The following is a 22,367-nucleotide window of genomic DNA, read 5'->3' as shown; positions in this document are numbered from 1 at the left end:
ACCTAGTGAGGCCATGTTTCAAAGAAATAAAATAAGAAGGGCTGCGGGTAGAATGTCCCTCGGCTCAATCCCCAGTGCCACAAAAAATAAAGAAATAAATAAAAATAAAAACAGACCACATGGACCCATCCATGGGCGCTTACTATATTAAAAATGTCATTTCAATTTGGTAAAGGAAATAAATGACATAGGCTATCTCCTGAATAGGGGATGTGCACAAAGAGGGACAAAGTATTGTCTTACTTCTCCAGATACCAAGATTGAAACATGAAAATAAATCCTACAAACTGGAAGATAAACTACAAAGCCAGGCATGGTGGCTCATGCTTGTAATCTCAGCTCCTCTAGAGTCTGAGGCAAGAATATCGTATGTTGAAGGCCAGCCTGGGCAACTTAGATCCTAATTAAAAAACAAAATTTAAAGAACTAGAGATAGCCGGGCCTGGTGGCGCACGCTTGTAACCCCAGTACCTGGGAGTCTGAGACATTAGGATCACAGGTTCAAGGCCAGCCTCAGCAACTTAGCAAGACCCGGTTTCCAAATAAAAAATAAATTAAGTCTGGGAGTGTAGCCTAGAGGTAGGAAGCCCCTAGGTTCCACCCCCAGTACCACAATAATAAAGAAATAAATTTCTAGAGATGTAGCTCAGTAATACAGCCCTTGCCTAGCATGTACAAGGCTCTGGGTTCAATCCTTGAACACCAAAAAAAAAAAAAAAAAAAAAAAACTAAATAATTTTTCTTAAATGTGACATACAGAAGACCTTTCTAAGGAAAGCAAAAGTCACAGGAGCTACCAACCCAAAAAGGAAAAAGGAAGAAAGAAAAAGAGGGAGGGAGGGAAAGAGAACGTGACTGGACCAATTATTAGCTGAAAACTCCACTTTTTTACTTTATTTTTTGTGGTACTGGGGATGGAACCCAGGGGCATTCTCCCTCGGAGCTACACCCCCAGCCCTATTTTATTTTATTTTTGAAACAAGGTCTTGACAGTTGATCAGAGTCTCACTACTTGCTAAGGCTGTCTGTCCTCAAACCTGCAATCCCACTTTCTCAGTCTCCCAAGTACGGAGATTAAAGGAGTGAGCTACCTCGCTGGGCTCGCTGAAGGCTGCAGACTAACACAATGACCACACGAAGCCCTCACAAACAAGAGGCCCAGTATTCAAGGGCTCTGTGAATAGACAGATCACACACACACACACACACACACACACACACACACTGCTCAGTAAAGAAAAAACATTTCCAACCCTGATCATAATTAAAGAAATACAAATAATGCAAATACGCAAATCAAAGTAAGACATCTTTTACCTACTGGATTTTTAGGCAGATAAAATTTAAAAAGAAGCCAGGCGTGGTGGCGCACGCTTGTCATCCCCGCTCTTGGGAGGCAGACAGGAGGATCGCGCAGGTTTGAAGCCAGACGCGCGCGCTGGCTTAGGAGACCCTGTTTCCAAATAAAGTTGTAAAAATAGGTCTGGGAGTGTAGCCCGGAGGTAGAAGGGCTTCCAGGAACCCCAGTACCACACCAAAAAAAAAAAAAAAAAAAAAAAAAATTAAAAAGAAAAGAAAAAACAACCATAGCCGAGAGGGGTGGTGCCTGAAGAATCCCAGCAACTTAGGAGGCTGAGGCAGGAGGATCACAAGTTCAAGGCTAGCCTGGGCAACTTACCAAGTCCTTGTCTCAAAAAAAAAAAAAAAAAAATTCACCAAAGGTTTGGCACATTAGAAAATCTAGAAACAATGTAAATATCCACCAACAGGGAACTGGTTACATAAACAATGGTCACCTATACAAGGCAAATCAATGCAACTATTCATACAAATACATTCACTAGGTGCAGTAATCCTGGGAAGGAAACTTGGGGAGGCTGAGAAAAGAGGATTGCAGGTTGAAGGCCAGCCTGGAGAATTTAGGAAAACTTTAACAAAACTGAAAAAAAAAAGCCAGGCATGGCACAAGTTTGTAATCCCAGTACTTGGGAGGCTAAGACCAGAGGCGCAGGTTCAAGGACAGCCTCAGTATGTAGTGAGACTCACTGACCTAGTGAGATCTTTTTAAAAGTAAAAATAGCCGGGCGTGGTGGCGCACCCTTGTCATTCCCCCCCGCCCTCGCTTGGGAGGCAGAGACAGGAGGATCGCGCAGGTTCGAAGCCAGCCGCGTGCGCTGGCTTAGGAGACCCTGTTTCCAAATAAAAATGTAAAAATAGGTCTGGGAGTGTAGCCCGGAGGTAGAAGGGCTTCCAGGAACCCCAGTACCACCAAATAAAAAAAGAAAAAAATAAGTAAAAATAAATAGATGTAGAATGCCCTTGAGGTCAATCTAACACACACACACACACACACACACACACTCCACTCCACCCTACCCCACACCCCTAACTCTACAACGGCCATCAGGAATTAAATTTTATTTTCTTCTTTTTTTCTTTTTTTGGTGCTGGGCATTGAACCCAAGGGTATTCTACCTTGGAGCTAATTTTATTTTCTATTTGGAAACAGGACCTCACTAGGTTGATGAGTGTGTCGCTAGTACTTATTGAGGCTGCCCTCAAACCTACGCTCCTCCCATCTCAGCCTCCCAAGTACTTGGATGAATTACAAGAACGCACCACCACGCCCAGCACACCCCACCTCTGATAAAATCCAGAGGGCAAAGGGACAGGACGGGGTTCCGAAGCGGTCTCTGGAGACTCCTCCAGTAGTCTGCAAGGTCAAAAAATATTTTCATCATCATAACAAAATGTCACTTATGTTTTTCAGGGTTGACAACTGTGCCGATGGTGTAACATCTATAATGAGTAACACGGCGAACTCCTGAGGCAAATCCAGGCGGTGGGACCGAAATACAACGGTAGCCACGGTCCCCACACTGCCGTGTACTCGGAGGCAGACGGAAAAAAGCCATTTTCACTTTCAAATGCCCTTGATGCGGCCATAAAAATGATTGGGCCTTAGCTGGGCCAGGTGGCATAGGCATGTAGTCCCCGGACTTGCAAGCCAAGACAGTAATATCACAGGTTCAAGGTCAGCCTCAGCTACTTGGTGAGGCTCTCAGCAACCTACGGAAGCCATTTCAAAACACAGCGCTTGGGAGGCTGAGACGGGAGGATTGTGCAGGTTCGAAGCCAGCCTCAGCTACTTAGTGAGGCTCTCAGCAACTTAGTGAGACCTGTTTTCAAATAAAATAGAAAAAATAAAGTCTGGGATTGTAGCCCCAGAGGTAGAAAAGGCCCCTGGGTCCCACCCCCACAGTACCACCAAAAATTAAAAAATTAAAAAAATAAAAATAAAAATAAACTAGGCCAGATGTAGTGGCGAATACCTGCAATTCTAGTACTTGGAAGGCTGAGACAGGAAGATTGCAGGTTTGAAGCGAGTATCAGCAATTTAGCCAGATTGTTACAAAATTCAGAGATAGAATGCCACGGGGTTCAACCTCCAGCACCATATTAAATAAATAATGACTGGGGGTGTAGCCAGGAGGTAAAATGCCCCTGGGTCCGCTGGGCATGGTGGTGCACACTTGTACTTGGGAAGCTGATACAGGAGGACCACAGGTTCGCAGCCAGTCTTAGCAACTTGTGAGGTTCTCTGCAATTTAATGAGACTTTGTTTCAAAATAAAGAATAAAATAGGTCTGGGGACTAGGAGGTAGAATGCCCCTGGGTTTCATTCCCAATACCCCCACCACCACCACACACACACACACACACACACACACACACACACACACACACGTCCCTGGGTTCAATCTGCACTACCAAAAAAAAAACACCAATTTAAATTCATCCCTTAAGTAGTCATTTTGTAGTTCTGTGTCAAGACATACAAGTATACAAAAAGCGCTTCTGCTTCACACGCTCGCGGGCAGCCTTTAGGAAGAGTCCAAGTGCAGATGTTTGAGTTACGAGCCCAAATAGCCACTCTTCAACACAGCTTGTGTTTTTGTTGTTGTTTTTTAAAGACAAAACTAGAGTTGTTTGTTCAGAATTGCGTATTTGGCAGATATTTTCTCTAAAAGATACAAATATAGCCTGTTACTTCAAAGCAACCAATACCATATTATGTGTTGCCAATGATAAAATTTTAGCTTTGGGGTAAAAACACCATTTTTTTTTTTTTTTAAGCAGAAGTGGGGATTCGACCCAGGGGCATTCTACCTCTGAGCTACACTCCCAGGCCTATTTTGTATTTTGTATTTTGAGACAGAGTCTCACTGAGTTAAAAAGGATTTCACCGACTGGCTGAGGCTGGCCGCAAACTGCAATCCTCCTGTCTCAGCCTCCGGAATGCTGGGATTACAAACATGCGCCACCCACGTCTGGCTCTATTCTTTCTTTATTTTTATTTTTCGATGGTACTGGGATTCCTGGAAACCCTTCTATATCCGGGCTACACTCCCAGACCTATTTTATATGTTTTTATTTGGAAACAGGGTCTCTTAAGTCAGCAAGGCTGGCTCCGAACCAGCGTGATCCTCCTGTCTCCACCTCCCAAGCGCGGGGATTACAAGCGTGCGCCACCACGCCCGGCTCTTTTCTTTATTTTGAAATAGGGTCTCAATAAGTTGTGGAGGGCCTAAGTAACTGAGGCTGTCCATGAACCTGCGGTCCTCCTATCTCTGCCTGTTCAATTCTTGTAAGAATTTTCTCCTGCAATCAGTGGTTGATTAACTAAGGTGATTAAACTATTGTTTAACAAAATGTGTCAACATTTGGAAGATCAACACAATTCAGTAAACCGTATTTTCCAAATGACTAATAGCTATTATAAAATGATGCATGGAAAGATCCATTAAATGTGCAAAACAAGCTAGGCATAGTGGCGCACGCTTGGAATCCCAGTACTTGGGAGGCTGAGACCGGAGGATCGCGGTTCACGGACAGCCTCAGCTGCTTAGTGAGGCCCTCGGCAGCTTAGTGAGACGGTTTCAAAATAAAGAATAAAAAATAAGGCTGAGGCCGGGCATGGTGGCGCACGCTTGTAATCCCTGCGCTTGGGAGGCTGAGACAGGAGGATCGCACAGGTTCGAAGCCAGCCTCAGCTATTGAGTGAGGCTCTCAGCAACTTAGTGAGACCCTGTTTCCAAATAAAATAAAATAAAAAAGTGCAAGACAGGGCTCAGGATGCAGCTCAGTAGTGCTCAGCTTAGCATGTGCGAGGCCCTGGGTTCCATCCCAGCACTATACACACACACCCAAAAAAAAGAAAGGAATGTGCAAGACAGACCATCAAATCAAAGAATTGCCACAAATATCCCAAAAGACTATTATAACTTTGCATGTTTCAACTACACATATATGTGCGTGGACTGTCTTCATATACTTCAACTAAAATGGCATACTACAGCGGGCTGAATGCAGACACACATGTGGGCGTGTGGCTGTCTTGGCCTTTCATTAAAGAGGTCTACAAAAATGTCCCGGAATACCATTTTCTCACTTAACTTTTATTTTGGAAAATCAGTTTTTTTAAAAAAAAAAATTACTTGAGTTATCTGGGCATAGTGGTGCATGCCTGTAATTCCAGTACTTGGGAGGCTGAGTTGAGAGGATCGTAGGTTTGAAGCCTGCCTCAGTGTGACCTTGTTTCAAAAAAATAAAGCTGGGCATGGTGGCACAGGCTTGTAATCCCACCATTTGGGAGGCTGAGACAGGAGGATCGTGGTTCGTGGACAGCCTCAGCTACTACTTAGTGAGGCCCTTTGCAACTCAGTGAGACCCTGTTTCAAAATAAAGAATAAAGCCGGGCGTGGTGGCGCACGCTGGTAATCCCCGCGCTTGGGAGGCGGAGACAGGAGGACCGCGCAGGTTCGGAGCCAGCCGCGCTGGCTTAAGAGACCCTGTTTCCAAATAAAAAAATATAAAATAGGTCTGGGAGTGTAGCCCAGAGGTAGAAGGGCTTCCAGGAACCCCCGTACCACCAAAAATAAATAAATAAATAAATAAATAAAATAAAAAGTAATAGGGCTGAGAGTGTAGCTCGGAGGTAGAATGCCGCTGGATTCCTCAGTACCACACACAAAATAAATAAATAAATAAATAAATAAATAAATAAATAAAATAAAATAAAGAAACAGGGCTAGGGGTTTAGCTCAGAGATAGAACCCCACTGGGTTCAATTCCCAGTCCCACAAAAAATAAAAATAAAAAATAAAGGTACTTGTGATGACATGTATGGAAGTTTCTGACATGGCCCCCAGTGACTCCATGATCATCCTAATGGTCAGGACCGTGTATAATCCCCTTCCCTTTAGTGTGGGCTGAACCTAGTAACTGACTCTTATGAAGAGAGGATTAACTGGCCACAGTGGGACATAACTGTAATCCCGCCACTTGGGAGGCTGAGGCAGGAGGATGAAAAGTTCCAAGCCAGCCACGGCAACACAGTGAGACAGACCCTTTCGCAAAACAAACAAAAACATGGAAAAGCCAGGAATGGTGGCACACGCCTACAATCCCAGCACTGGGGAGGCCCAAACAGGTTCAAGGCCAGCCTCAGGAAATAAGGGAGTCCCCTGAAACTTAGAGTGACCCTGTTTCAAAATAACAAAATAGGGTTAGAGGTATGGTTTAATAAAATAAGACTAAAGCCAGGCGTGGTGGCGCACGCTTGTAATCCCAGCACTTGGGAGGCTGAGACAGGAGGATCGCGCAGGTTCGAAGCCAGCCTCAGCTACTTACTTAGTGAGGCTCTCAGCAATTTAGCGAGACTCTGTTTCCAAATAAAATATAAAATAGATCTAGGAGTGTAGCCCAGAGGTAGAAGGCCCCTGGGTTCCAACCGCAGTACAACAATAAGTAAATAAGTAAATAAATAAATGAAATAAAGCTAGGTATAAAGTTTAGAGGTCCAATCCCCAGAAACACAAAAGAAAACAAAAAAAGATGGGGGGATGCCATTTCCATGACTACCACGAGGAAGACTTTGACTTCCTTTTCTCTCACGCTGCCACTCACTTTTGCTTAAGCTAATGAAGCCAGTTGCGGTGTTGTGAGAGGCTTCTGGAAAAGCCCCTGTGGCAAAGAAGCAAGTGAGGCCTCGGGCCAACAGCTCGGGAGGAACTGAGGCTTCAGTCCAGCAGCCCACAAGGAAGTGAACCCTGCCAACAACCACGGGAGGAGGAGCTGGAAGAGGATCCTTCCCGGTCGAACCTTCACATGAATGCAGCCCGGAGACCACAGCCAGGTTCAGCCACAGAGAGCTGGCCTCGCATGTGTGAGGCCCTGGATGCCTGGACGCGCGCGCGCGCGCACACACACACACACACACACACACCCAATGGAAACCATGACATCATAAATGTTTCGAGCCACTAAGTTTTGGGGTGATTTGTTACACAGTAACAAAAATCTACTACAACATCAGTTCCTTTGAAAAATGACTGCCAGGCCAGGCGTGGTGGCGCACGCTTGTAATCCCAGCACTTGGGAGGCTGAGACAGGAGGATCGCAGTTCGAGGACAGTCTCAGCTACTTAGTGAGGCCCTCTGCAAGTCAGTGAGACCCTGTTTCAAAAAAAAGAATAAAAAATAGGACAGGGGGTGTAGCTCAGAGGTAGAATGCCCCTGGGTTCCATCCCCAGTACTGCAAAACAATATAATAACAGTAATAATAAATAAATATTAAAAATAGGGCTGGGGTGTAGCTTGAAGTAGAATATCCCTGGGTTCAATCGCAAGTATGACAAGAAAGGAAGGGATGGAGGAAGAGTGAGTTGGGCCGGGGATGCGGCTCCGTGGCAGAGAACTTGCCTATGACACAAAAGGCCCAGGGTGGCATCCGCAGCACCATTAAAAAATGTGTTAAACCAGCCGGGCGAGGTGGCGCACGCTTGTAATCCCCGCGCTTGGGAGGCTGAGACAGGGGGATCCGCAGGTTCGAGGCCAGCCTCAGCTACTGAGTGAGGCTCTCGGCAACTCAGTGAGACCCTGTTTCCAAATAAAATAGAAAATAGGTCTGGGAGTGTAGCCCGGAGGTAGAGAGTCCCAGGGCACCACCCCCAGTACCACCAAAAAAAAAAAAAAAGGTGTTAAACCTGGGTATGGTGGCGCATGCCACCAGTACTTGGGAGGCTGAGACAGGAGGATCACAGGCTCGTGGCCAGCCTCAGCTACTTAGTGAGACCCTCCACAACTCAGTGAGACCCTGTTTCAAAATAAATAAAAAATAGGGCTGTGAGTGTAGCTTGGAGGTAGAATGCCCCTGGCTTCCATTCCCAGTACCATGCACACAAAAAAGGATTAAGCCGGGCGTGGTGGTGAGCGTCTGCGATCCCAGGCCTTGGGAGGCTGAGCGAGGAGGATCGGGCGGCGCAAGGCGCACCTCAGCGACTTCGCAAGGTCCTGTTTGGAAATAAGAAATAGGGCGGAGGTTGAATGCTCCACGTTCAATCTCCAGTACCCCCCAAAAGTGTTCAAAAGAACACGAGGCCATACGGAAAACGGATGATTACTTTGGAGTTCGAGCTCTAAATAAATCACTTAGCCACCTCCTGTGTGGCCACAGGGAGGTTACTGTCTCGGGTTTCTTCACCTAGAAACTGGGCACGTATAGATAGCGCCTGCCTCCTACCGTTGGAGATCAGACGGAATGAATATGCATTACTGCTACGGAGCAGACCTGGTCCAGTAATACCCAGCACCACAAATAAAGAAAGAAAGGAAAGAAATGTCTTCTAAATACTGGTCTGTCTTTCTCACTGAGTCATTCTACCTTGACCTTTCTCAGAGAAGAGAAAAGAAGAAAAATGAAAAAGTGATTTTGCAACTAAACATTAGCCAGAGTACACTGCTGGGTTGGAAGTGGGAGATACTGAAGGTCACTCTGGGGACACTTTGGAAAGCCAACACCCGGAATACAAGTCAACAGGGGCTGGGGTTCAGCTCAGTCCTGGAGTGCTTGCCTAGCATGCGCGAGGCCCTGGGCTCCTCCGCTAGCACACACACACTAAGATACAAGATGGTAGTGGTAGCACACAGCTACAACCGCAGTACTTGGGAGGCTAAGGTGGGAGTACTGTTGTAAGCCAGAGTCGGCGGGAATGGAACCCAGGGGCGTTCGACCTCCGAGCTACACCTCTTAGCTTTTTATTTTTTTATTCTTTACACCTGATTTTTTTATTCTTTATTTTGAAACAGGGTGTCACTGAGTTGCAAAGGGCCTCGCTAAGTAGCTGAGGCTGTCCACGGACCGCGATCCTCCTGTCTCAGCCTCCCAAACGCTGGGATTATAAGCGTGTGCCACCACGCCCGGCTCAGCCTCAGCAATTTAGCGAGGCCTTCAGCAAGCTAGCAAGACCCTGTTCCAAATTTTAAAAAATAAATAAAAAATAAATAAAAAATAAAAATAGGGGTCTGGGGGTGGCTCAGAGGTACAATGACCCTGGGTTCAATCCCCAGTCTCACAAAAGCAATAAATGAGTAAATGAATAATAAGCCGGGCGTGGTGGTGCACACCTGTAATCCCAGTTCTTGGGAGGCTGAGAAGGGGATCCCGGGTTCAAAGCCAGTCGCGACAACTTAGCAAGCCTCTCGGCAAGCTGGCAAGAGCCTGCTTCTAATTAAAAAATAACATAGGGCTGCAGGTGTAACGCAGAGGCAGACTCTCCCCGGGCTCAATCCCCAGCACCACAGGGGAAAAAATCTTGAGAGTAGAGAAGGACAACACTGGCCATTTTATGTATCTTTTTTCTTCAAGTAATAAAATTTAAGCAGTTATAAATGCCAACCCAAATTTCAACTAGAAAGTAAATCGTAAAAATATACTCTCTGGTTCTGAACAGATCGTAAAGGTCACCTGGCCTATTTTTAGTCTTTTCTGGAAATGTCCCACCTGGAAACATTTTAAACATCACTAATTCTCAATGTTGAGGAATACTACATTAAAATTACATGATAATTTACATAATTTTGTGTGTGTGTGTGTGTGTGGTAGGTACTGGGGTGGAACCCACAGGCTTGTCTACCTCCAGCTATACTCTCAGACCTATTTATAGTTTATTTGGAAACGGTCTCACTAAGTTGCTGAGAGCCTCACTAAGAGGCTGTCTTCAAACCTGTGCGGTCCTCCCGTCTCAGCCTCCCAAGTGCGGGGATTACAAGTGTGCACCACCACGCCCGGCCATATTATTTTTTTGATACTGGAGATTCAAGACAGGGGCATCCTACCTCTAAGCTATACCCCAGCCCTTGTTATTTGTTACTTTGAAAAAGGGTCTCCCTAAGCTGCTGAGAATCTTTCTTGCTAAATCGCTGAGGTTGGCCTCAAACCTGCGATCCTCCTGTCTTAGCCTCCCAAATTCTAGGATTACAGGCATGTACCACAGCACCTGGTTTACTTGACATATCGTAACAGACAACATTCATAATATTAACTAAAAAGTTACTCCATCATCATGTTAGAACCTAATGAAAAGAATGTGGGAAGCAGTCAGAAAGGAAAAAAAAAGCAAAGGCATTAGTTAGGGCTATTAAGTTAAAACTTACTATGGAACAAACTGAGCTGGCGCGGTGGTGCACGCCTGTAAGCCCAGCACTTGGGAGATTGAGACAGGAGGGTCACAAGTTCAAGGCCAGCCTCAGCTACCTAGCAATGTCCTGTTACAAAAAAAATAAATAAATAAAATAGGACCGGGGGAACCGAATGTGATGGTGCTCCCCTGTGATATCAGTACTTGGGAGGCTGAGCTAAGAGAATCCCGGGTTCAAAGCCAGCCTCGGCAACTTAGCAAGACCCCAGTTTGCTTGCTTTCTTATTTATTTATATATTTATTTATTTATTTATTTTTGGTGTGGTACTGGGGATGAAACCCAGGGCCATTCTACCTCTGAGCTACAACTCCAGCCCTATTTTTTATTCTTTATTTTGAAACAGGGTCTTATTGTGTTGGAAAGGGCCTAAGTAGCCGAGGCTGTCCAGGAGCCACAATCCTCCTGTCTCAGCCTCCCAAACACTGGGATTACAAGTGTGTGCCACCATACCCAGCTCTGACACCAGTTTTCAAATAAAAAATAAATAAGGCTGGGTGTGTATCTTGAAGGTAGAATGTTTCTGAGGTCAATCTCCAGTACCCCCCCCCCAAAAAGAAACTGCCCATGCAGTCAGGGGTCATCTGCTGTACAATCAGTTACACAATTATATACCAACTTCAGGCAAACTGCACTGGCTATAAACTGTTATTTAAGCAAATTTTCTTGTTCTTGGCTGAGCTTCCGATGCCTTATCTGCGTCTCAGGATACTCCCTACTTGGCAAAGTTAAAGAGATATTAGAGCCAGGCGCACGCTTGTAATCCCAGTACTTGGGAGACTGAGAAAGGAGGATCATGGGTTCGTAGCCAGCCTCAGCTACTTACTGAGTCCCTATTTCAAAATAAAGAATAAAAAATGGGGCTAGAGGCGTAGCTCGGAGGTATAATGCTCCTGGGTTCAGTCTGCAGGAAAAAAAAAAAAAGAGAGAGAGAGAGATTAGAAGCTGGGCAGAGTGACACATGCCTATAATCCCAGTCCTTGGGAGGATGAGACAAGAGGATCACAGGTTCAAGGCCAGCCTCAGCAACTTAGCAAGACCCTGTTTCAAAAGAAAAAAGAAAAAGGTCCGGGGATGTAGCTCAGAGGTACAATGACTCTGGGTAGCAAAAAATAAAAGAAATGTGGCATCCTATGAAAATGTGGCATTTCTAGGAGGAATATGCTGTAAGTGGTCTGCTTACATTACTGCTTTTCCAGTTTGACTTCCACAAAGAAATAAGCTTTACCAAAGCTTGGCAATATGGAAAGTCACTTTGCTTCCCGTTACTTAAGATCTGTGCCAGAAAAGTGGAAGCTCATGAAGCTGGCGAATGGGGAGAAAAAGAAGTTTAATAAAATGGTTGCTTCCCTACCCCATATTCCTGTCCAACTAATTCTCCTTACGTCTACCACCAAGAGATCCTGAGAAAGGAGAATCTGAAAGGTGGAAAATGGACTTACAAAATCAATTATACCCTAAAAGCGAGAGAAATACATCTTTCAAAGAGACACAGTGGCACCTGCCTATAACCCCAGTGCTTGGGAGGATGAGAAAAAAGATTAACAGGTTTGTAGCTAGCCTTAGCAACTCTTTTTTTTTTTTTTTTTTTTTTTTTTTTTGGTATTGAGGATTGAACCCAGGGGGGCATTCCACCTCTAGGCTATACCCCCAGCCCTTTTTAGTTTTTATTTTGAAACAGGGTCTCACTGAGTAGCTGAAGGTCTAATCAAGTTGCTGGGCAGCCTCAGCTACTTAACAAGACTGTCAGCAAGACCCTGTTTCAAAATAAAAAAAAGAGCCGGGCGTGGTGGCGCACGCTTGTAATCCCCGCGCTTGGGAGGCTGAGACAGGAGGATCGCGCAGGTTCAAAGCCAGCCTCAGCTACTTAGTGAGGCTCTCAGAAACTTAGTGAGACCCTGTTTCCAAATAAAATATAAAATAGGGCTGGGAGTAAAGCCCGGAGGTACAAAACCTCTGGGTTCTACCCCCAGTACCACAAAAAAATAAAAATAAAAATAAAGAATAAAAAATAGGGCTGAGGGTGTAGCTTGGATGCCCCAGGATTCCAGCCCCAGTACTGCAAAAAAAAAAAAAAAAAAAAAAAAAAAAAGAAAGAAAAAAGAAAAAAAAGTAAATAGAGACTAGAAAATAGGGCTGGGGGTGTAGCTCGGATGGACGTAGAATGCCTCTGGGTTCCAGCCCCACTACCGCAAAAAAGAATAGAAAAATAAAAATAAAGAATAAAAAATAGGGCTGAGGGTGTAGCTTGGATGGAGATAGAATATCCCTGGGTTCCAGCCCCAGTACCATAAAAAAAAAAATTTATTTTAATAAAAAAGGGCTAGGAGAATACCTAAAACGTAGACTGTCCCTGGATTCAATTCCCAATGCCAAAAAAGAAAATAAATTATATATATATATATATATATATATATATATATATATATATATAAAATCTCCCCTCCAAAACATGTAAACTTCTACACTGTGCCGAATGTCACGCCACCTCTCACTCTTCGCAGTAATTCTGATGTGCTATTAGCATCATCCCCACTTTAAGACGATGCAACTGAGGCTTGCAGATTGAGAAACTTGTCCGGGGTTTCACAGCTAGTAAATGGCAGAGAGCCAAGAGTCTTGACTCTAAAATCCATCCTATTTACCCACTACTACACTACTTATTACTGCACTGTAGATGAAAGGGTATTGGGTTCCAGACTCGGCTTTACCCCTTAGGCAAGTCACTTGACCTTGCTGAGCAGTCATCCATAAATGAGGGCAACGACAGCTGGCCGGCCTTCTCTACCGCACCTGAGTGATGCTCGAAGAGTTAATGCAATCCAGGCGGGGCGGCGCATGTTTGTGATCCCAGTACTTGGGCGGCTGAGACAGGAGGATAGCGGGTTCGCGGCCAGCCTCAGCAACTCAGTGAGGCCCTTCGTAACTCAGTGAGAACCTGTTTCAAAGGAAAGAATAAAATAGGGCTGGAGGTGTAGGTCAGAGGTAAAATGCCCCTGGGTTTCCCTCCAGTGCTGAGCCTGGAGACACATGCCTTTAACTAGGGAGGCTGAGGCAGGAGGATGGCAAATTCATGGCAGCCTGAGCAACTTGGCGAGACTTGGTCTCAAAATTGGAAGTAAAATAAAAACCTAAGGAAACCTTGTTTCAAAAATAATAAAATTGGGCTAGGGTAGAGCTCGGAGGAGGTAGGATGCCTCTGGGTTCAATCTCCTGTACCTCACATACACACGTACACATACAAAAATAAGAGGTATATAATGACTGGAAATGGTGGTGTCTGCCTGTGATCCCAATACTTGGAAAGCTGAGACGAGAGGACCTCAGGTTCATGACCAGCCTCGGCAACTTAGTGAGACCCTGTTTTCAAGACAAAACAAGTATTTGGGAGGCTGAGACAGGAGGATCGCAGTTCATGGACAGCCTTTGCAACTCAGTGAGACTCTGTTTCAAAATACAGAATAAAAAGTGGGGCTGGGGGTGTAGCTCGGTGGTAGACTGCCCCTGGCTTCCATCCCTAATACAAAAAATAAAAAATAAGAAAATAAAAAAGGGCTGAAGGTGTAGCTCAGAAGTAGAATGCCAGCCGGATGCGGTGGCACACGCTTGTAATCCCAGCATTCAGGAGGCTGAGACCAGAGGATCACAGTTCCGGACAGTCTCAGTTACTTAATAAGGCCCCCCGCAACTTAGTGAGCCCTGTTTCAAAATAAAGAATAAAAAGCCAGGCGTGGTGGCGCATGCTTGTAATCCTAGCACTTGGGAGGCTGAGACCAGAGGACAGCCTCAGCTACTTAGTGAGGGCCTTTGCAACTCAGTGAGACCCTGTTTCAAAATAAAGAATAAAAAATAGGGCTGGGGTATAGCTCAGAGGTAGAAGTCCCCTGGCTTCAATCCCTAGTACTGCCCTAAAAAAAATTTAAAAAATAAAAATAAAAAATAAGTAACGAGTAAAAAGTAGGGGAGGGGATGTAGCTTGTAGGTCGAATGCCCCTGGCTTCAATTCCCAGTACCACAAATAAATGAATAAAGAAAAATGAAATGGTAGCTCAGTAGTAGAACACCACTGGGTTCAATCCTTAGTATTGCAAAAAAAAAAAAAAAAAGTTGCCCTCAGCAACTTAGTGAGACACTGTTTCAAAATAAAGAATATAAAATAGAATGCTCCTGGGTTTCATTCCCAGCACTGAAAAAAAAAAGTCAAGTGAATGAATTTGAGGTTCTAAAAATGCCTGGGATGCCTGATAATGTATACCCATCTAGAGGAAATTTTAAAAAATGTAAAGGTCATAAGAAACTAAAAAATGATTTTTGCAGATCCAAGCTATCCAATTTTTTATGAAAATTCAAAAATTAATATTTAACCATGGATTTCGATTCCATGCCATATTCAGCTGGAAATCAAGGGGGAAAAGATTCTCAGAAAAGCATGAACAAAGAAAGAACACAAAGTAAGTAAACAAGGAGACCAACAGACACACATATGACTACTCATTTTATATGCGCCAGAGCTGGGTACCTCAAAGGTTATTACCTCTTACCTTTGTCGTTTATAATGCTAGTTGATTAAACCTCAGTTCCTAATTCAATGAGTTTTTGTCCTTATCCCAGTGGTATAAAAGGGCACTTATGTCCTCAATCGCAGTGGCTTTTTATCAGAGTTCTCCCCTGGGGAACCTATGAAATCAAACACTGAGATTGGCTTCCCCGCCTCGGGGAATATGTCAAGTGTCCAAAGTGACAGTGTTGAATCCCTAAAGTACACTGGCTCCACAGATTCATTTTCAGGCCTATAAGCACTAAGCTTTCCTTTAGAATACAAAGAGGAGGATAATTGAGAAATAGTAACACCCTTACACAGAGACAGGAAAACACCTGACCTCAGAAACAGCCTCCCTCCCAAAGCCAATTCTTGACACTAGGCTGAAACCCAAACCAGATCTTTGTTCTCCCTTTTGAAGTTCATGAATCGCATTAGAAAAATATTATTTCGTAATTTCATACAGGAGCGATTTTTAAGATTAGCCCAATACATAAGTAAATAACATTAAATAGCCCCGTGTGATCAAGTGGACGTCCAAGCTCCTAGCTCCGATGCGTTCACCTGCAAGAAAAAAAGGCAAGGTTTCCACCTCCCCGGCCCCATTCCCCTGCAATCCTCCGTTCCGGGGCCCTGTTCCCTATTCGTTGTGCAATCTTTTTCAAACTCCACCCACTGAGCTCCAGAACAAGTGGAATTCTCCCATTCTGAAAGAGGTCTCGATTTTCCTGTATCCAGGGAGACATTGAAAACTCCTTGACGTGAGTCAAGTAAGGCAAGGGGAACGGTCCAGTCTGTCTCCCAGATTAAGAAAGACCAAGGCCTGCCTGGGTCGGGAAGGCGCTCAAGTTTCTGCTTACCAAATTAAAATGGAAAAAGGAAAGAAAGGAAGGGGGGGTTGCAGGACCGAGAAGCCTGGCTATCGGGGCGATGCTGCTCCCAACTCTGCGGGACCGAGGTCCTCAGCATCACCTCCCCATCCCCGGCCCCACGTGCAGCCGTGACCGCGGTGCCTAGGGAGCAGCCCCCGGGGCCTGGGTGCCAACCGCCCGGCGCCCCCGGCAATCAGCCCCGCGGCGCTCCCCGCCCGCCCGCGCAGTGGCGGGGAGCGCAGGGGAGCGGGGGAAGGGGGGCGAAGCGCAGCCCCGGCTCCCGCGCGGTTATCTTACTGCGCAACAGCCTCGTCAGAGCGGCCCCGGAGCGCCCCGCAGCGCGCCCTGCGCACCTGCCGGGCGCAAAGAGGCGAGCCCGCAACCCCCGTGAACCCCCAGACCGCGGCGCCCGGAGAGGACGGTGCCGCGACCCCAGGGGTGGGGAGAGAAAACACCTGGCGCCGGGAGCCCCGCGGCGCCGGCCGCACGTGGCTGTCACACCTGGCGCGCCCCCGCCTCGTGCCCCTACCCCCTCAGACCCGGGTGCACCTTGCCCTCCGTCATCCCCCCGGCCCTGTGCCCCGAAACCCCAACCATCGTCCCTTCTCACCTCATCCATCCCGGTCCCACCCCCCCCACCTGCTCCAACTGTCGTCACCCCCAGGAGGGAAAAGGGCCGGATGTTCGTCCCATAGCTAAAGGTAACCGGGGTGAGAGAAGAGGTGGACCCCGAAAAAGGTAGCCGAGCATCCCCCGCCGCCCAGCAACAACGAAGGTGTCCCTCTGACTGACCTTCTGCCGTGGGCTGCGTCGCCGTCCGCCCTGTCCGGCCTCGATCGCCTCCTCGGCGCCGCCGCCTCTTCCCCGCGCTGCCTCCTCAACCCGCGTCGCCATGAGGTGACGGCAGCAGCTAAACAAGCAGCCCGACAAGGGGCACGGAACCTCGCAGGGCCTTGCGACCCGCCTCCAAACGTCACGGCCAATCGCCGCGAGCCCGGCTCTCACGTGACCGGAGGAGGTTGGCCCCCACGGGAAAGCAGCGCGATGGGGGTGGGGAACAGGGAGACCTGGGCTGGGCTTCTGCAGGGGCCGAAGGGCGGACAGAGGCCAGGCGAGTCTGCGCGGACCAGGACAGGGACTCCGGAGCGGACTACAAGTTCCAGAAGGCTGCGCGGCCACGGCCGGCGGAGCTGGGCGGGGATTGGATCGTAATGCGGTGTTCTGAGAGTACCCACTTGTGCCGTGGGTGCAGCCCACTGGGATTTGTAGTTTCTAGGGGCGGTGTCTAAGTACCGGAAGGTAACTGTTACTATCCTTAGGAAAAGTTTTTAAATGTTCCAGTGTTTTAAAAAGGACAGAATCAGGGGCCGCTTATTATGCTTTTAGTTTTGTTTTTGTTTTTCTCGGTGATTTGGGAATAAGGGGAAGTACTTGGCGATTTCCAGCGAGGGAGCTGAATTAATGGCTTCAGAATTGGAGGCTTTGGGCTTGGATATTTGCCCCCTCCACCCTCGAGTCCGGTTCCTCAACCAGAGTTAGCACACTTTGGGGCTATCCCGAGTTCATTCGGAGGCGAACCGTCCCGCTTTCTAGCAATCTCTGCATTTAGATTGGAACTTAATTTCTGTTCTTTCTTCACCATTCGTTTCATTGCTTAAAAATTTTAACGGACTTGGTTTGCCAAATCAGTTCTTTTTCTTGATATGGTGGCCGGGGGCTCCCCTCAGGAATACTCTTGATTTCTGTCTGATGGAACCAGGTCTTCAGTGGCTAAACTTCTAAAAGTCACAATCCACCATGAAATCCTGACAGTGTCCTGCGCGTGCGCGCTTCAGCGGCGTGGTGGTGGTGGTGGTGGTGGTGGTGGTGGTGTAGTGGTTGGGGAGGGGGGACAGGGGAGGGAATATTGGGGATGGAACCCAGGGGCATTCTGCCTCTGAGTTACACCCACCGCCCTTTTCTTTCCCCCCCCCCTTTTTTTTTTCCCTGTGGTACTGGGGGTGAAACCCAGGGGCATTCTACCCTCAGCTAAAGCCCCAGCCCTGTTTTTTTTATTCTTTATTTTGAATCAAGGTCTCACTGAGTTGCAAAGGGCCTCCCTGAGTCATAGCTGAGTCTGTCCTCGAACCGTGATCCTCCTGTCTCAGCCTCCCAAATGCTGGGATTACAAGCGTGCACCACCACGGCCGGCTTTTACTTACTTATTTGTATTTACTTATTTATGGTATGAGGGATTGAACTCAGGAGGGGCATTACTACTCAAGGGCTTACTACGTTGCTGTCTTACTGCATTGCTCAAGCTGGCCTTGAACCTGTGATCCTCCTGTCTCAGCCTCCCAAGTACTGGGATTGCAGACAGGCACCACCATGCCCGGCTGAGGAAAATCTTTTTTATTTTTTATTTTTATTTATTTTTTATTTTAGTACTGGGAGTTGAACAAGGAGCATTCTACCTCTGAGCTACATCCCCAGGCTATTTTATTTTTTATTTGGAAATAAGGTCTCACTAAGATACTGGAAGCCCCACTAAATTGCTGAGGATGGCTTTCAAACCTGTGATCCTCCTGTCTCAGCCTTCCAAGAATTGAGATTACAAGCGTGAGGCACCATGCCTTCCATGCTCTGAGGGGAAAAAAATTTAAAGTGCCCTAGAGTATGTTTATAAAGAGATATTGGGTGGGGGGGGGGGTCGTACACCAATAATTCTAGTAATTCTGGAAGCCGAGGCAGGTGTAGTCCAAGTTCAAGGACAGCTGAGGCAATCTCAAAATTTCAAAATTTCAGCCGGGCGTGGTGGCGCACGCTTGTAATCCCAGCACTTGGCAGGCTGAGACAGGAGGATCACGCAGGTTCGAAGCCAGCCTCAGCTACTGAGTGAGGCTCTCAGCAACTTAGTGAGACCCTGCTTCCAAATAAAATATAAATAGGTCTGGGAGTATAGCCCGGAGGGTAGAAAGCCTCTGGGTTCCACCCCAGTACCACAAAAAAAAAAAAAAAAAAAATCAAAATTTACAAATTTACAAATAAAAAGGGTTGGGGATATAGTTCAGTGATAGATGTCACTGGGTTCAATTCACACTATTAGAAAAAATAAATCAGAGCAAGGTGTAGTGGTGCATGCTTGTAATTCCAGCAGGAGGATTGCAGGTTCAAAGCCAGCCTCAACAATTTAGCGAGGCCCTCCCCAACCTAGTGAGACCCTGTTTCGAAATAAATAAAATTGAGCTGGGGGTGTAGCTCAGAGGTAGAATGCCTCTTGGTTCAGCTCCCAGTGAGCCACGCACGCGTACACACATGCGTACACACACGCATACACACACACACACACACACAGCTGGGGGTATAGTTTGGGAGTAGAATGCCTTTGAGTTCAATCTCCAGTACCACACAAATAAGAACTGGGAGTATAGCTTAGAGATAGAATAGCCCCTGGATTCAATTCCCATTGCCACAAAAAATAAATAAAGAGCCGGGCGTGGTGGCGCACGCTTGTAATCCCAGCATTCGGGAGGCTGAGACTGGAGGATCGCGGTTCGCGAGAGTAATAATAATAATAATAATAAAGAAATTATAACTGTACTTATTTACACACATATCCATTTCAGAACGATTGGGGATGCATCATATCACAACATGCTACAACTATATAGATATGCTGATAGACATTCTGTCAAATACATGTGTGTCTACACACAGGTGCACACAAGAGAAATGATAATTTTTAAAAAGGAGAGGAAACCGTACCTACATAAACCTTAAGGTCTTATACATAAGCTGGAGGTGAGCCCAATTATTCTGAGCTTCTGGACGGCTGAGAAAAAAGGAAAACACGATGTACAGATTTATTCACAAGATCACAAAGTAAAAACAAACCAGTTGCTCCGGAGGAATGCAGCTATCACTGTCCCTGGGAGAAATAGGAATTTTACAGCCGGGCGTGGTGGCACAGGATTGTAATTCCAATACTTGGGAGGCTGAGACCCGAGGATCCTGGTTTCAAGAACAGCCTCAGCTACTTAGGCCCTCCAAAATTTAGTGAGATCCTGTTTCCAAATAAATAAAGAATAAGGCCGGGCGTGGTGGCGCACACTTGTAATCCCCGTGCTTGGGAGGAGGATCGCGCTAGTTTAAGAGACCCTGTTCCCCCCCCCCCCAAAAAAAATAGGTCTGGGAGTGTACCCCGGAGGTAGAAGAGTTTCCAGGAACCCCAGTACGACCAAAAAAAAAAAAACAGAAAGAAAAAAGAATTTTAAAAAATTGGGCTAAGGCTGTAGCTCAGAGGTAGAATGCTCCCTGGGTCCAATCGCCAGCACCACAAAAATTAAAAAAAAAACAAAAAATAGGAATTTTAGAAGTTTATTGCTTATAACCTTATACCGGTGGTCTTTAGATTGAACCCAGAGGCTAATTCTACCACCCCGAGCTACCAGCCCTGTTTTATTTTTATTTGAAAATAGGGTCTCATTGGTTGATAAGTCCCACTACTTGCTAAGGCTGTCCTCAAACCTATGATCTTCCTGTCTCAGCCTCCTAAGTACTGTGATCATAAGCACGCGCCACCACGCCTGGTTCGGCTTTTAATTTGAAAGAGGCTCTCACTAAGTCGCCGAGGGTCTCTCGCTGAGGCTGAGGCTGGCTTGGAACCTGCGCTCCTCCTGTCTCAGCCTCCCAATTGGCAGGGTTGTCAGGGGCGACGGCTCCTTCCTCACCCGGGCAGCTCAGGATCAGCAGGGTCCTTGGCTTCCGCGGCAGAGAACTTCAGCACAACCAAAGACAAAGACAGAGGCTTATTCGGGAACGCGAGGGACACACGCTCAAAGGGGAACACAGGCCGTCTCAAGACAGGGGACTTTACAGCCCTTCTTTTCTAGGAGGCCCGTGAGGGTGTGGGTAGGGGTGCACAGCAGGGATGGGGGCTGGTCTCTTTTTTTTAATCCTTGAGTTCCTCCCATCTTGAGGGTGAGTGCTAGATAAAGGGCTCAATTTGGGCTTCACCAATTTCAGAAGCATCCTTTGTTTACCAAGCATCTCAGGAATCTCAGGTGGGAAGAGCAGCCATTATGATTAAAAGTGCGGATTTTTGCTTAAGAAGGAAGTAGGTCCTATAAAGTGAAAGATTATGAAGTTTCTAGATTTTTTTTTTTTTTTTTTTTGCAGCACTGGGGATGGAACCCAGGGGCATTCTACCTCCAAGTTACGCCCCCAGTCCTATTTTTTATTCCTTATTTTGAAAGGGGGTCTCAGTTGCAAAGGGCCTCATTAAGTAGCTGAGGCTGGTCTCGAACCTGCAACCCTCCTGTCCCAGCCTCCCAAACACTGGGATTACAAGCGTGCACCACCAAGCGCGGCAAATTTTTAGATACTTAAAAGTGTAATTCTTTCTTTTCCCGTTTTTTAAATTTTTCCTATTCTACCTCAGTATTACAAGAGTGCGCCACCATTCCCGGCTTCATTCTCCTCTAGAATGTTGGCCAGACTTTGTGACTTGCTTCTAAAGTATACAGTGGCCAGCCAGGAGGGGTGGTGCATTCCGCTAATCCCAGTATTTAGGAGGTAAAACAGGAAGATCGCAGGTTCGAGGGCAGCCTCAGCAAGTAGTGATCTTTTCATCAACCTAGTGAGACCCTGTTTCAAAATAAAATTAAAACCAGGCATGGTGATGCAGTCCTGCAATCCCAGTACTTGGGAAGTTGAGTGAGACAAGAGGATATCACAGAACCCAGGCGTAATGGTGCACGCTTGTAATCCCAGTACATGGGAGGCTAAAACAGGAGGATTGCAGGTTCTCTGCCAGCCTCCGCCACTTGTGAGGCCCTCCACAATTTAGTGAGACCCTGTTTCAAAAGAAAAATAAATAAATAAAGCCGGGCGTGGAGGCTCACGCTTGTAATCCCAGCATTTGGGAGGTTGAGACCGGAGGATTGTGGTTCACAGACAGCCTCAGCTACTTAGGCCCTCTGCAATTTAGTGAGACCCTGTTTCAAAAATAAAGAATAAAAACAGGGCAGGGGGTGTAGCTCAGAGGTCAAATGCCCCTGGGTTCCATCCCCAGACACTCAAAAAAAAAAAAAAAAAAAAAAAGCCAGGCGTGGTGGCTCAGGCTTGTATTGCCCGTGCTTGGGAGGGGGAGACAGGAGGATCACAGGAGGCTGGCTTAAGAGACCCTGTTTCCAAATAAAAATATAAATTAGGTCTGGGAGTGTAGCCCAGAGAAGGTTTCATCCCCAGTACCACCAAAATAAATAAATAAATAATTTTTTAAATTTAAAAATTAATAGACGGGCGTGGTGGCGCACACTTGTAATCCCCGCGTTTGGGAGGCTGAGACAGGATTGCACAGGTTCGAAGCCAGCCTCAGCTACTTAGTGAGGCTCTCAGCAACTTAATGAGACCCTGTTTCAAAACTGTAGCCCAGAG

The 22,367-nt window shown here is 46.5% G+C and overlaps 1 protein-coding gene across 3 annotated transcripts in view; it reads right to left on the bottom strand.

Moving 5' to 3' along the window:
- Positions 1–16,859, bottom strand: part of TXLNG (taxilin gamma) — a gene marked incomplete at both ends in the record, with an annotated part of 53,430 nt that extends 36,571 nt beyond the window's left edge. For 2 of the 3 annotated variants that reach the window (XM_080718735.1, XM_080718736.1), the window contains one exon: positions 16,743–16,844. In XM_080718735.1, the coding sequence (XP_080574861.1) occupies positions 16,743–16,844 (102 nt within the window). Of the gene's footprint in view, positions 1–16,742 lie in introns of all 3 variants that reach the window. The other variant, XM_080718737.1, reaches the window with a different exon arrangement.
- Between the last annotated feature and the right edge of the window lie 5,508 nt (positions 16,860–22,367).

The sequence above is a fragment of the Muscardinus avellanarius genome, assembly GCF_963383645.1.
Source record: "Muscardinus avellanarius genome assembly, chromosome: X".
Classification (NCBI taxonomy): Eukaryota; Metazoa; Chordata; class Mammalia; order Rodentia; family Gliridae; genus Muscardinus; species Muscardinus avellanarius.
Note: the sequence above shows the minus strand (reverse complement) of the source record. Positions and strands in the feature narration are given on the sequence as shown.